At 36.0% G+C, this 14077-nt stretch overlaps 1 protein-coding gene across 1 annotated transcript in view; it reads right to left on the bottom strand.

Annotated features, from left to right (window-relative positions):
- LOC123710891 (protein Wnt-5b-like) overlaps window positions 1-13760 on the bottom strand; it is a 37937-nt gene extending 24177 nt beyond the window's left edge. Inside the window, exons 1-2 of the mRNA XM_045663179.1 lie at window positions 13652-13760; window positions 1384-1638 (exon numbers count right to left, since the gene is read on the bottom strand). Of these exons, the coding sequence (XP_045519135.1) occupies window positions 1384-1496 (113 nt within the window). The 5' untranslated portion in view covers window positions 1497-1638; window positions 13652-13760. The remainder of the gene's footprint in view (window positions 1-1383; window positions 1639-13651) is intronic.
- Window positions 13761-14077: the final 317 nt, after the last annotated feature.

Raw genomic sequence — 14077 nt, 5'->3', positions numbered from 1 at the left:
ATTATGTATTAATTAATTTTAGTAAAATTAATTTCACGTGTGTTTTTTTAATCAATTTACCTAATTTTAAAGGAATACCTAATAGAAATTAGTATATGTTTTTTTTATTACTGTTTGAATATAACATCATGAACGTTCAATCAATACTTTGAAACACATAGTTAAAAAAACAATAATTGTGTTTAGTAAATAAGGGTTGGGTCTAATTGTATATAAATAATCAGTCATTTTCCACAATATCTGCATATCACCTGCTTGATGCTCCTTCTTTATCTCTAACATAAATTTAAAAAGCTCATACATATTCAATTCGTTCTTATGATTTATTTTTTCTTTTTTTAAATACCGTTCCTTTTACAGCGGGTAAGGAAAACCTTTTTGGTACATTAAAAATGGCGAACCAGTGTTAACTGAATAACCTTAATATTTTTAGGCGGGAAACTTGTCAGACTATTGCATAACTAAAGTAACAGTCATCCTGTACCTAGACGGACCTCGAAGTAGAGGCTATATTAAAGAAGGCGGGATACTCGATGTAAGTATAACGTACGTAAATATAAATTACGTAGAATTTGTATTCCCTTCTATAGTATTTGAAGTTACATAAGTAGAAAAGTAACAATATTATTTTTTCTGAGATTATTGATTTCTCGTTCGTTTCATAGATAATTTATAGGCGGCAATTATCGTATTTGTTTCGAGTACGTAATAACATCGACTATTATTTCATACAGATACGTATTGGTATATTTTTTCGTAACAAAATAAATACAAAAGTTAGGGGATTGGTAAATGTACTAAGCAGATATTTAAAGTTTTGTTTGCTGACAGGCACTTAAAAAAACAAATCCTGCAAATTTTTGATAATGTCTAATTTTGTTGCAGAACCATATAGAAATGAACTTTATCGTGGAAAACACAACACGGTTGGCCTATCAGTTTTGGCTGAATGGTGCTCCTGCCTCCGAGTTAGACTTACATTATCAACATTATAGAAAGTTATGCTAAATTTGTACTTTCATTTAATTTCTACCTAAAAAACCATTAAACATACGCTTTATTGAGCCTAGATTTAGATTATCATTAAAGCGAACCTTTTTAAAATAGTAAATACTGCATACATGAATTGATATGTTTGTCTGGTCTAGACGGCTCAGGTGGCGCACTTTAGTTTTATGGTCACGAGAGAATATTTAATATCACCCTTACACCGCCCTCCACCTCCTTGGTTCCGTTGTTAACATAAATGATTAAAACTCGGAAATGTGGATTTGAATTCCGACAAATTTTTGTTTCGAATCATCAGATCGTTTTCTTGACTTACGTTCAGAAGTGGCTTCTAGATTCGATTACAGAAGATAATTTAAAGTAAAAAATACTTACAACCAACTGCCATTTGTCCAAGGTTCCCTTCTTCTCCTTTGTGTATTCGCATCCAGAATCCACATTAATGCTGACAGCAGAATGAGGAAACGGAAAACAGATGTGTTCGCCATGTTTTATTTCACAACATCTCAGGTCAATTGTCACTGTCACTTTTAAATCATTAGGTGTCTTTGATGTAACCAACTCATAATTTGTGTCACTTTTGTCTAAATAATAAACAAAAAGAATTTACCAATACCTGTCTTTGGAAAGCTACAAAGAACACACATAAGTTTTACGCCCATATCTTTCCAGCATGAGTCCAAATATCTACTTATTCATTGAGTTTGAAAAGTGTAGGTACGTAGTACTAGACTTACATTTACCAAGCTCATAAGTTTCTTAACAGCATGTTAGTATGCATATTGGCATATATAATACATATATTGATACTCATCATACATTTCCAAATTATAGTTAAACAATATACAGCTGAAGATGCAGCTTTACGGCAACATAGACATAACGGAAACTAATTTGAAATACTAGTGCCGTAACAATCTTCGCTCTTGACCTCAGATATCGTTATCTGTTTCGTGATCATTTGTTTCTTCATAAAAGCAAGTAGGAGATGATTCTGTGCCTGATACACGCCGTCAAATTTGGCTCTATGGCAAGCGTTCACGTTTTCCTTTAACATACGAGGTAGTTTTTGCGCAGATAGTGTATTGGTTCTCAGCCGGGGACGATCCTACGACCGTCGTTGAAACCACTAGGCCATCACTGCTTTAATGAAATAATGTTAAAATGAAATTTAACACTTATGATATAATACAAAAAGTTGTTAACAGATATAAATAATATTTAAGGTTGCAACGTATGAAATTGCATACAACATTGTCAGGATCAGTATCGCTTACTGTATTGGAAGTTTCGAGAGATCGAGAGATGTTGCAAAACACTACTGCCAGTGTACAGCCATTGATGGCGGATAAATAATACCATAAGCCATATATAACAATATAAGATATTTCTGTCACCTTAGGTTCTTTCAATTACTCTCAAGATAGCTGATCATGATGGTTTTTAAAAATTATATAACAAACGTGTGCGTTTTCAATCGGGATAAATTAGGTTTCAATTTTAAACTGTGTTCATCGATAATTACCGTGGTCATTATAGCCAACCTACCTGTTCTACATGATATTTGTAATTACTTGTTATAACCTAAAAACCCCTTTTAACACTGCCTTTTTTTCAAGATGTGGTTTAGAGACTAAAAATGCCAATCACATGCACTTCAAACAAAATTTTAGATTGGGAGTTTTTCATTATTTTATATTCGAAATACAAATATTTGAAATTGTCAGTAAATATTTAAATACGTAATATATCATTCATACACTCATATATGCAACACCTTGGACTGAATGTATTTAAAATTAATTGGAAAATGAAACAAAATATAAAAATTATGTATTAATTAATTTTAGTAAAATTAATTTCACGTGTGTTTTTTTAATCAATTTACCTAATTTTAAAGGAATACCTAATAGAAATTAGTATATGTTTTTTTTATTACTGTTTGAATATAACATCATGAACGTTCAATCAATACTTTGAAACACATAGTTAAAAAAACAATAATTGTGTTTAGTAAATAAGGGTTGGGTCTAATTGTATATAAATAATCAGTCATTTTCCACAATATCTGCATATCACCTGCTTGATGCTCCTTCTTTATCTCTAACATAAATTTAAAAAGCTCATACATATTCAATTCGTTCTTATGATTTATTTTTTCTTTTTTTAAATACCGTTCCTTTTACAGCGGGTAAGGAAAACCTTTTTGGTACATTAAAAATGGCGAACCAGTGTTAACTGAATAACCTTAATATTTTTAGGCGGGAAACTTGTCAGACTATTGCATAACTAAAGTAACAGTCATCCTGTACCTAGACGGACCTCGAAGTAGAGGCTATATTAAAGAAGGCGGGATACTCGATGTAAGTATAACGTACGTAAATATAAATTACGTAGAATTTGTATTCCCTTCTATAGTATTTGAAGTTACATAAGTAGAAAAGTAACAATATTATTTTTTCTGAGATTATTGATTTCTCGTTCGTTTCATAGATAATTTATAGGCGGCAATTATCGTATTTGTTTCGAGTACGTAATAACATCGACTATTATTTCATACAGATACGTATTGGTATATTTTTTCGTAACAAAATAAATACAAAAGTTAGGGGATTGGTAAATGTACTAAGCAGATATTTAAAGTTTTATATAATACAAAAAGTTGTTAACAGATATAAATAATATTTAAGGTTGCAACGTATGAAATTGCATACAACATTGTCAGGATCAGTATCGCTTACTGTATTGGAAGTTTCGAGAGATCGAGAGATGTTGCAAAACACTACTGCCAGTGTACAGCCATTGATGGCGGATAAATAATACCATAAGCCATATATAACAATATAAGATATTTCTGTCACCTTAGGTTCTTTCAATTACTCTCAAGATAGCTGATCATGATGGTTTTTAAAAATTATATAACAAACGTGTGCGTTTTCAATCGGGATAAATTAGGTTTCAATTTTAAACTGTGTTCATCGATAATTACCGTGGTCATTATAGCCAACCTACCTGTTCTACATGATATTTGTAATTACTTGTTATAACCTAAAAACCCCTTTTAACACTGCCTTTTTTTCAAGATGTGGTTTAGAGACTAAAAATGCCAATCACATGCACTTCAAACAAAATTTTAGATTGGGAGTTTTTCATTATTTTATATTCGAAATACAAATATTTGAAATTGTCAGTAAATATTTAAATACGTAATATATCATTCATACACTCATATATGCAACACCTTGGACTGAATGTATTTAAAATTAATTGGAAAATGAAACAAAATATAAAAATAAATTAAGTTAATGTTAGTTTATATAAAAGTCGAAAGTGTGAAATAGAATTGAGAAAATTAATGTAGATTTAATTTTCGAACTTAGGTTAATGATTGTCTTGTTTTTAATCAGTAACATTATCAAATATCGACTCACATCACTCAGTTCAAAGACAATAGAATTTGATAAATATGAATAGCATAGTGCATAAATTAATAACTTAATCTACGTAGGCGAGGTCAATAATCTTTTAATATTTTTTTCATTGTAATTGCTATTTGATTGATTTGTTTGAAACAGTTTTCCGCTTTAAAATATTTTATTCTAATTATTTTGATAAAAAATTACAATATTGTTACGAGCTAGGGGATCGGATAGAAAATGCCGTAGATTTATTCAAGGGTTTATTTCTTGGTAAATCAATGAGGAATTTATGGGCACAAATTAACCGCAGAGATGCACTAATTACACACACAAAACAATCACTAATTACTTCACTTATGCACACTTTACACTGTAATTTATCACTTGTATTCACTTTGTTCGCACTTTATCGCTTCGGTGTTTTGCTCTTGTTATCGCATTCCAAACTAAGTGACTAGTCGCGTTTCGGCTCGCTTATATATCCCTGGGAATAATTCTAAACAATATTCGAGAACTTTCTAGGCGGGCTTGCTACTGAGTAGCGATTGCACAATTCTAGAACGTTCGCACTCTTTGTCTCTTTCGCACGTTGCTCCGTCCTTGTCGTACGGCGTTCTAGAGTGCTCGTCTAGTTTCGAGAAAGTTCTGATCTTCTCTCTCTCTCTCTCTCGTATCATTTCGTCCTTGTCTCACACCTAGAAAGTTCGGTCTAGAATATTCCTTCATCAAAGGGGTATAACTAGGCCTGAAAACGCCTGAAAACGGGTCTCCTGAAAACTGCACTACTCGACTACACATGTTCTGAAACCGACTGAAAAAAGGTTTCAACTTCCTGAAAACTAGGGTAACATTATGAAAATTACAATTTTCTAATATGTGATTGACCCTCTCCTGAAACGGTCAGAAATCATATTACAGCTTGCTGAAAAGTTCTCTAACTAGTGGAAAAATCTAGAAACATTGCAGTCGACCCGTCTTCGTAACACTACCCCTTCCTTAGACATGCTCGTCCCGAGCATCATTACATCCTTTATAGGGAGCCAATCGATTTATGTGAACGACTTTCGGTTTGCTCCTTAAACCACCCACTTTCTTTATGCGATAGGTAACGTCATTTATCTTCGTGACTATCGTGTATGGACCGTCCCAGTCAGCTTGAAGCTTTGGTGATTTGCCTTTTCGTTTTGTTGGGTTATGGAGCCATACTTGCGAGCCTTCTTTAAATTCTATGTGATTCGTCTTTCTGTCATACCTAATCTTCGTAGTCTCACTTATTTTACTTTGTGATGCTCTTACGTGTTCATGGATTTCATCCAGTTTATTACGCAGATCCGCAGCATATTCTGTAACACTCTCCGGTGTGTCAGGTGGTCGCCCAGTTACAATATCCGCTGGTAATCTAAGTTGTCTCCCAAACATGGCTAAAGCAGGAGTAACATTCGTGGTTTCATGAACCGCAGACCGGTATGACATTAAAAATAATGGAATATACTTGTCCCAGTCTTTTTGATGATTGTCCAACAGTTTTGCCAAGTGCCTTTCCAAAGTTTGATTGAAGCGTTCCACCATTCCATCTGACTGTGGGTGATATGGAGTAGTCCGCGTCTTATAAATTCCCATTAATCGGCATAATTCTTGAAATAGTAGAGACTCAAAATTTCTTCCCTGATCACTGTGCATTTCCAAGGGTACTCCAAATCTAGAGAATACGTCATTTACAAGTATCTCAGCTACTGTAACTGCCTCTTGATTGGGAATAGGGAATACTTCGGGCCACTTCGTAAAATAGTCCATAACAACCATGATGTACTTATTTCCTTTTTCTGTTAACGGAAATGGTCCAGCTATGTCAACTGCTATCCTCTCCCATGGAGCTCCGACATTGTATTTCTTCATACTCGCTCTAGTTCTCGACTGTGGGCCTTTAACAGCTGCACAAGCTTTACATTTTCGAATCCAGTCTTCTACATCTTCGCGGCAATGTATCCAATAAAATCTCTCTTTAATTTTCAAAAGAGTCCTTTTTACACCTAAGTGTCCGCCTGATGAGCCGTCATGAAACATTTCCAATATGTTGCGAATCTTGGATCTTGGCACAACTAACTGTAGATGAGATGCATCCCCACGAGCGTTTTCCCATTTACGACATAACACCCCATTATGAAGAACTAAGCTATCCCATTGAGCCCAGTAACTCTTGGTCGTGGTGCTAGTAGATGCAACATCATTCCATCGCGGCTTTATAGCTGAAGTTTTCATCCAGTCCAGAATTGGTTTAATGTCAGAGTCTTGTTGTTGCTCTTCTTGAATTAATTTACCACACCAATCTGGACTAATGGTATCCGTTCTTAGTATCCTCACATGTGCAACCTCTCTACCTTCGTGTCTTGTACAATGTTTACAGTCTTCTTCACATGGCCTACGAGACAATGCATCTGCGTTCCCGTGCGCTCTACCCTTGCGATGTTCAGTAGCAAAGTCATACTCTTGCAATTGTTCGATCCATCGAGCCACTTGTCCTTCTGGGTTCTTGAACTGAAGTAGCCATTTTAATGCAGCATGATCTGTTCTAAGACGGAACTTGCGACCTAGTAAGTATTTACTGAAATGCTGCAGCGTCTTCACAACAGCCAGTAGTTCCCTCCGAGTGACACAATAGTTTCGTTCTGGTTTCGATAACGACTTGCTGAAGTAGGCTATTACTTCCTCGCGATCACCTTTTACCTGTGATAGTACACCTCCGATGCCAATTCCACTGGCATCTGTATCTACCACATATTCGCCATCATGGTCCGGGTAGCCTAGTATCGGAGTCTCACATAGTCGGTTCTTGAGCTCATTAAATGCAACTTCACACTCTCCATCCCATGTGAATTTCCTCTTCTCTTCAGTGAGTTTGTGAAGAGGTTTTGCAATATCCGCGAAATTTTTCACGAATCTTCGGTAGTAAGAACATAAACCTAAGAAAGCACGGACTTCAGTTTTATCTTTAGGTACTGGCCATTCCTTCACCGCAACTATCTTCTCGGGATCTGTTCGAACTCCGTCCTGCGATATAATGTGACCTAAGTAGCTCACTTCTCTTTTGAAAAATAATCATTTCTTTGGACTTAATTTCAGGTTGGCTTTATGAAGTCTGGTGAGCACCCGTTGCAGATTCCGTATGTGATCTTCAAAATTTCTCCCAATGATAACTACATCATCCAAGTACACTAAGCAGGCTTGTCCTATCAGTCCTGACAGTACTTTCTCCATTAGTCTTTCAAAGGTAGCAGGCGCATTGCAAAGCCCAAACGGCATAACTTTAAACTGCCATAGTCCTTTTCCAGTTGAGAACGCTGTCTTCTCTTTATGACTTGGGTCTATCTCCACCTGCCAGTACCCACTTTTCAAGTCTAAAGTTGTAAACCATTTTGCCCCACTTAAGGTATCCAAGGTGTCATCTATTCTAGGTAAGGGGTAACTGTCCTTCTTTGTGATATCGTTAAGACGACGGTAGTCGACGCAGAACCTTAAACTGTTATCCTTTTTCTTGACTAAAACTACTGGAGAGCACCAAGGGCTGGAAGATGATTCGATGACATTATGGTTTGACATTTCCGTAATCATCTTGTCTATATTTTTTTCATATGCGACAGGTACTCGTCGCGGTCGCAAACGTATCGGTCTTTCGGTTCCAGTCTCAATTCGATGTTTAACGACACCTGTCCTTCCTAGATCTCCATCGTGTGTAGCAAACATGTCTGAAAATGACTTCAATAGTTCCTTTGCTTTCAACATTTCTCCTTTCGACAAGGATTCCTTACAGCCCTCTAATACTTCTTGAACTATATCTCGTTGTTTACTGACTGTACTATTTTCAGTGATGGATCTATAGACGTCATACCCACCCTGCAATGTATTACCTTTTAGAGAAACTACCTCATCTCTACACTTGAACGTACCGTTCTCCAAGTCAATCTTACAGTTGTAATGCTTCATGAAGTCTAAACCGATAATACAGTCATCCACGATGTCAGCAATAACCACCTTATGTCTGTATGATCTTCCCCCAATCTTGAAGGTAGCGATACCTTCCCCTCGAACGGTTATGTGCTGACCAGTAGCTGTAAGGAGCTGTACATTTCCACCAGAAAGGCTTTTGTAAAATGACTTTAGAAGTTGGTATCTAATTACTGTCCGGGAAGCTCCAGTATCAAGGGTTAACTCACACCTACATCCGTTAACTTCTCCATCGATAACAATGGTATTCCCATCCTGAGTTTGAGTGATCATAACTTTTGGGGCCTTCCTTACAGAACCGGCCAGCACCCGCCCCTTGGTCCTGGCTTCTACTCGTTTCCCTGCCGCTGTTCAGCGGAAGTCACACCCGCTGCTTCCGGTTCCCCACGTCTAGTCTTTATTTCGCCTCTGAGATCTTTTTTAGGGCATGAAAACCTCATATGTCCTATTTCCCCACAGAGGTAACAGGTGGGTCCACGATGGGAACTTGGTTTTTCCGTGACAGCCCTGATGCGGTTAGGTCGATGATCGTTGCAAAATGCTTCCACCTCCAACGCATGGGCAAGAGCATCCTTAAGGTCTTTATGGTGACCAAGGTTCACAGCCATTCGAATTTCACGGTCTCGAATACCGTCGACAAAAGCTTGAACCAACATCTTGTCTGCAACATCTCTATTTCAAGTCCCCATTTTTGCAAACTTTCATTTGTCTGTTGTATTCTATCCTTCAATTGCGCCCTATAAACGTGCTCTAAATGTGCGTCTCCATACCGTGATTCCAGGGCATCTAGCAGTTGCTTCAACGTCACCTTACCTTTCTTGGTATCTAATATGGAGAGGGCTTCGTCTCGCAGTCCCAGAATAAGAGCGGTTACAGCTTGATCGTCAGTCCACCCGTTTGACTCTGCTACAGTCTCAAACTGCAGCTTGTACGCGCCCCAAGAAGATGTACCATCAAAGGGAGGCACTTTCAGATATCCAGGTGGTGCAACAGTCGTGACAACACCAGTGGTCTTCAGGCATTGGATTTCATTTTCTATTCCAAGGATACGTTTATCCTGCTTGGATAGCTTACAATCCATATCAGATTCCAAATTCTCGATTTTTTTATCTACCTGTACTTTCAGGTCACAAAGTTTTTCTCCGATATGGCGAGCCTGTTCCTCCATCATCTGATGAGCCTGCTCCTCTTGACGTCGTGCCTGCTCCTCTATCATGCGACGTGTCTGAGCCTGTTCTTCCATCACTTGGCGTGTATGTTCTTCTTGACGGCGTGCCTGGTCTTCCATTATTTGTCGTGCCTGTTCTTCTTGACGGCGTGCCTGTTCTTCTTGACGGCGTGCCTGTTCTTCTTGCCAGCGTGTCTGTTCTTCAATCATTTGGCGTGTCTGTTCTTCTTGACGGCGTGCCTGGTCTTCCATTATTTGTCGTGCCTGTTCTTCTTGACGGCGTGCCTGTTCTTCTTGCCGGCGTGTCTGTTCTTCAATCATTTGGCGTGTCTGTTCTTCTTGACGGCGTGCCTGTTCTTCCATCATTTGTCTTGTCTGTTCTTCCATCATTTGCTGCAGAGCAAGGAGGATGTTACCATCGTTACTTTCACCCATTCCGCGGTTTGCATCGAAACTTTGTCGCCGGGCGGCGTCGCGTGCTGATTGCGCCCTTATCTGCACTCCCTCCGCAGCTGGAGACTCTGCCACAGACTCCTCTTGATTCTCCCTTGAAGTAATTGGCATGTTTCTATCCCACTTCTGACACCAAAATGTTACGAGCTAGGGTATCGGATAGAAAATGCCGTAGATTTATTCAAGGGTTTATTTCTTGGTAAATCAATGAGGAATTTATGGGCACAAATTAACCGCAGAGATGCACTAATTACACACACAAAACAATCACTAATTACTTCACTTATGCACACTTTACACTGTAATTTATCACTTGTATTCACTTTGTTCGCACTTTATCGCTTCGGTGTTTTGCTCTTGTTATCGCATTCCAAACTAAGTGACTAGTCGCGTTTCGGCTCGCTTATATATCCCTGGGAATAATTCTAAACAATATTCGAGAACTTTCTAGGCGGGCTTGCTACTGAGTAGCGATTGCACAATTCTAGAACGTTCGCACTCTTTGTCTCTTTCGCACGTTGCTCCGTCCTTGTCGTACGGCGTTCTAGAGTGCTCGTCTAGTTTCGAGAAAGTTCTGATCTTCTCTCTCTCTCTCTCTCGTATCATTTCGTCCTTGTCTCACACCTAGAAAGTTCGGTCTAGAATATTCCTTCATCAAAGGGGTATAACTAGGCCTGAAAACGCCTGAAAACGGGTCTCCTGAAAACTGCACTACTCGACTACACATGTTCTGAAACCGACTGAAAAAAGGTTTCAACTTCCTGAAAACTAGGGTAACATTATGAAAATTACAATTTTCTAATATGTGATTGACCCTCTCCTGAAACGGTCAGAAATCATATTACAGCTTGCTGAAAAGTTCTCTAACTAGTGGAAAAATCTAGAAACATTGCAGTCGACCCGTCTTCGTAACAATATTAATTCAGTTGAAATGTGGGAATATAAGGCAGTTACCATGGGCATATTGTTATGCGTTGCCGGCTTTTGAGTAGAAAGAATAAGGTGAAGTCTCTCTTACGAGTATGCATAGCTTCTAGCGCTATTCTATGACTTAGAATCACTGAAATATATGTAATATAATAATAAACTATACAGTATGTTTTAAAAAGCTAGTCCAGTGCTTAGACTTGCGATTCTCAACTTTGATGTAGTGCGTTCGAACCCTGATTGTATACCAAAAGACCTAGGTTTCTCTGCGCACAATAAACACCAGTTCTTCATAAAAAGTAAATTAGTGTAATTAAAATCCTTTTTAATTACTCTTTGAGTACTCTTTATGTCTAATTCGGTTTAGGCTGCGATGAAAAAAAACAGAGTACTTTAGTTTAAACGGTGCAAATTAATTTTCTTATCTTCAAAGAGTATCCCGTCAGGTCAAAATCGAATTCTTTATTGATATTCGGCATACTTAGCGGTTAGTCTCGGCTCCGAACCTTCCTTGGACACAAATATAGGAGGGACGTTCATACCTGCTCTTTGAAATTTTATCAACCAATAAGCTGAAATAAAACCCATAAAGGTTTCAGTTTTTTCCACTTAAACAGACTGAAAAATGATTATATGTGTCACTAAAATTTGTGTGTGGGGGGAAAATATACAATATGTAAAGTCTCGGGTATAATGTATAATAGGATTTAGAAAGCGAAGCCGCGTGTATGAGCCTGTTTCACAAACTCAAAAGAAGTCATGCGACCCTTATAATAATTTCGATCCGATTTACAATAGAAAAGCAACAGCGTAACTAATTTCAACATGGGAAAGAAGATTTTGTGTTATCATACAATACGAACACGACACGACATTTTTCTTTCTGGCAGAGTTCTAGAAAAATTCAGTGGTAAATTATAAAATCGTTAGTAAATGTTATCTTAAATTTGACGAAGTATTCAAATGTCTGCATAAAAAAAATAGTTTTGAGCGTAACACAACACAGACCCGTAACGTAAAAATTTATTACATTATTTTTAAAAGTCTTATTTACAAAAAAAACATAAACAACATCTTATATATGTAGAAAAAGAAGCTAATAGTAGAAAATAAAAGGTTTTAAGACTATTAAAAACTATATTTACGTACCCATAAACGTGCGTATGCAAAATACGTACCAGCCGTGTATGCTAAACTATTTTATATTGGATTTTCTGTTATGTTAGTGCTACGGAAGCTGTTAATTTCTACAATAAATCTTGTATTATGGTATAGGAACCGGTGAATAAAATGTCGCATTCTTTATCGTAAGGTGTAAAAGCGAATCTGTCGCCAGAACGTCGCTTCTCGTTCCTATTATAATAATCGTTCCCTTATTCTTTCATGTTACGCATTAATCTCAGAATTTCTCTTTGTTACCCATTAATTCCCTAATTCTATTGACGAAAAATATTTATTATATAAGATGTTGTCATAATCAAAAATATTGAGGTAGATAATTATATGCGATCTTTATGTTAGTATGTTTTAATAATTGTCGTCCAATTATAGACTATATTAAGCTTGGTAATCCTGGCTGAGCCATAGATTCTTAACGTAAGAGATTACAGAAGAAACGCATAATAAGGAATCTAGCGTGTTCAACATATGTAAGGCCCTAAAGTCTTACCTACTAGTCTATAAAAGAAATATAATCAACTATAATATTTACAAACTTCATCATATTTCTGTAGTTTAAACTTGAATGGAAAACACTTTTGCGCTCACGTATGAAATTCTATGTTTGCGTCCTTTAGATCCTTATAATTTCGTACGAAATTGATATTACAATTTTTTTTTCTATTATTTCTGATTCTGATTTTTTACAACCTTTCTCTATCTGTTTCGTAATCATTTGTTGTTTCTAATTAACTACTTGATCTGCCTTCTGTACCTGATACATGTCGATGTATACAAGTCATGTTAGTCATGCAGATGTTAAAAGCCAAGTATAATTTTGGCTTATCACGAATTGTTTTAAAATCTTTAATCAAAATTTCTTAAAAAAATGGTTATGACACAGATCATTTTCAACATATATATATATATATAAAGAAGATATTGTTGGTAATTTAAGAATAAGGTTTCTAATTTTGATTTTTATATAAGTTACTGAATAAAAATATATACGATTTTTGTAATTTGAAAATAATATTTGAAAATATCCATTGTGAAATACACAACACAACAAATGACTTGCGAATAAAAAAATCTTGCTTATAACAAACGTAAATTTACGTAAACCACTTCAATTAATTTATGAAAATTTAGAATTGTTTTTAATAAATTTAAAACGATATGGTGAGGAATAATTACAACTAGGTCAAAACTGGTTAATAGGACATCATAAAAACTGTAATTTATGATTACTAACTTTTATTACTTAATTGGTATACCTTACCACTATTATAGAACCTATTTTATTTTAGAACTAATTAGTAAGAGGTAGAAAAATTGTTTAATTTAGATTAAAAACATAAAATTTTGGTTCATAAAAAGAAATAGGCAGTGATAAAATGATTCCGGATTTTTCCATATTTTTTAAATTTGTATAAGGTGAAATTTATTATTAAAATTTCGTTTATCAGTTTTAAAACATAACATTAGTAGCATTTCACTCAAAGCACAAACACACCGTTATTAAATTGTTCTACATTTAAATAAAGTTCTTCGTTATTCAAACAATTTTGCGAATAAACAATTCGATTTGAACAATAGTGCACCGTTCTCGGGCAAGGCCGGCATTGAACTGATTCAAAACTTGATTCTTGGATTCCTGGATTTGTTTTATTGTAAGTTCCAACTTGTTTGATTGCACTGAAAAATTAACGATTAGAATTTATAGCAATATATATATGTTTGTTCTCCTATATTATTGATAAATGTTCATTAAAAAACTAATTAAATTATTTTAGTACTGGTAATTTTTTCAGGTTATATAGAATAAATAAAATAAATCAATGGCGCTACAACCTTTTCAGGTCAAGGCCTCAGATTTCTGTATCTGTTTCATGATCATTTTTTTTAATCGAATAGGTGATCAGCCTTCTGAGCCTGACGC

Source organism: Pieris brassicae, chromosome 6 (genome assembly GCF_905147105.1).
Source record: "Pieris brassicae chromosome 6, ilPieBrab1.1, whole genome shotgun sequence".
Lineage (NCBI taxonomy): Eukaryota > Metazoa > Arthropoda > Insecta > Lepidoptera > Pieridae > Pieris > Pieris brassicae.
Note: the sequence above shows the minus strand (reverse complement) of the source record. Positions and strands in the feature narration are given on the sequence as shown.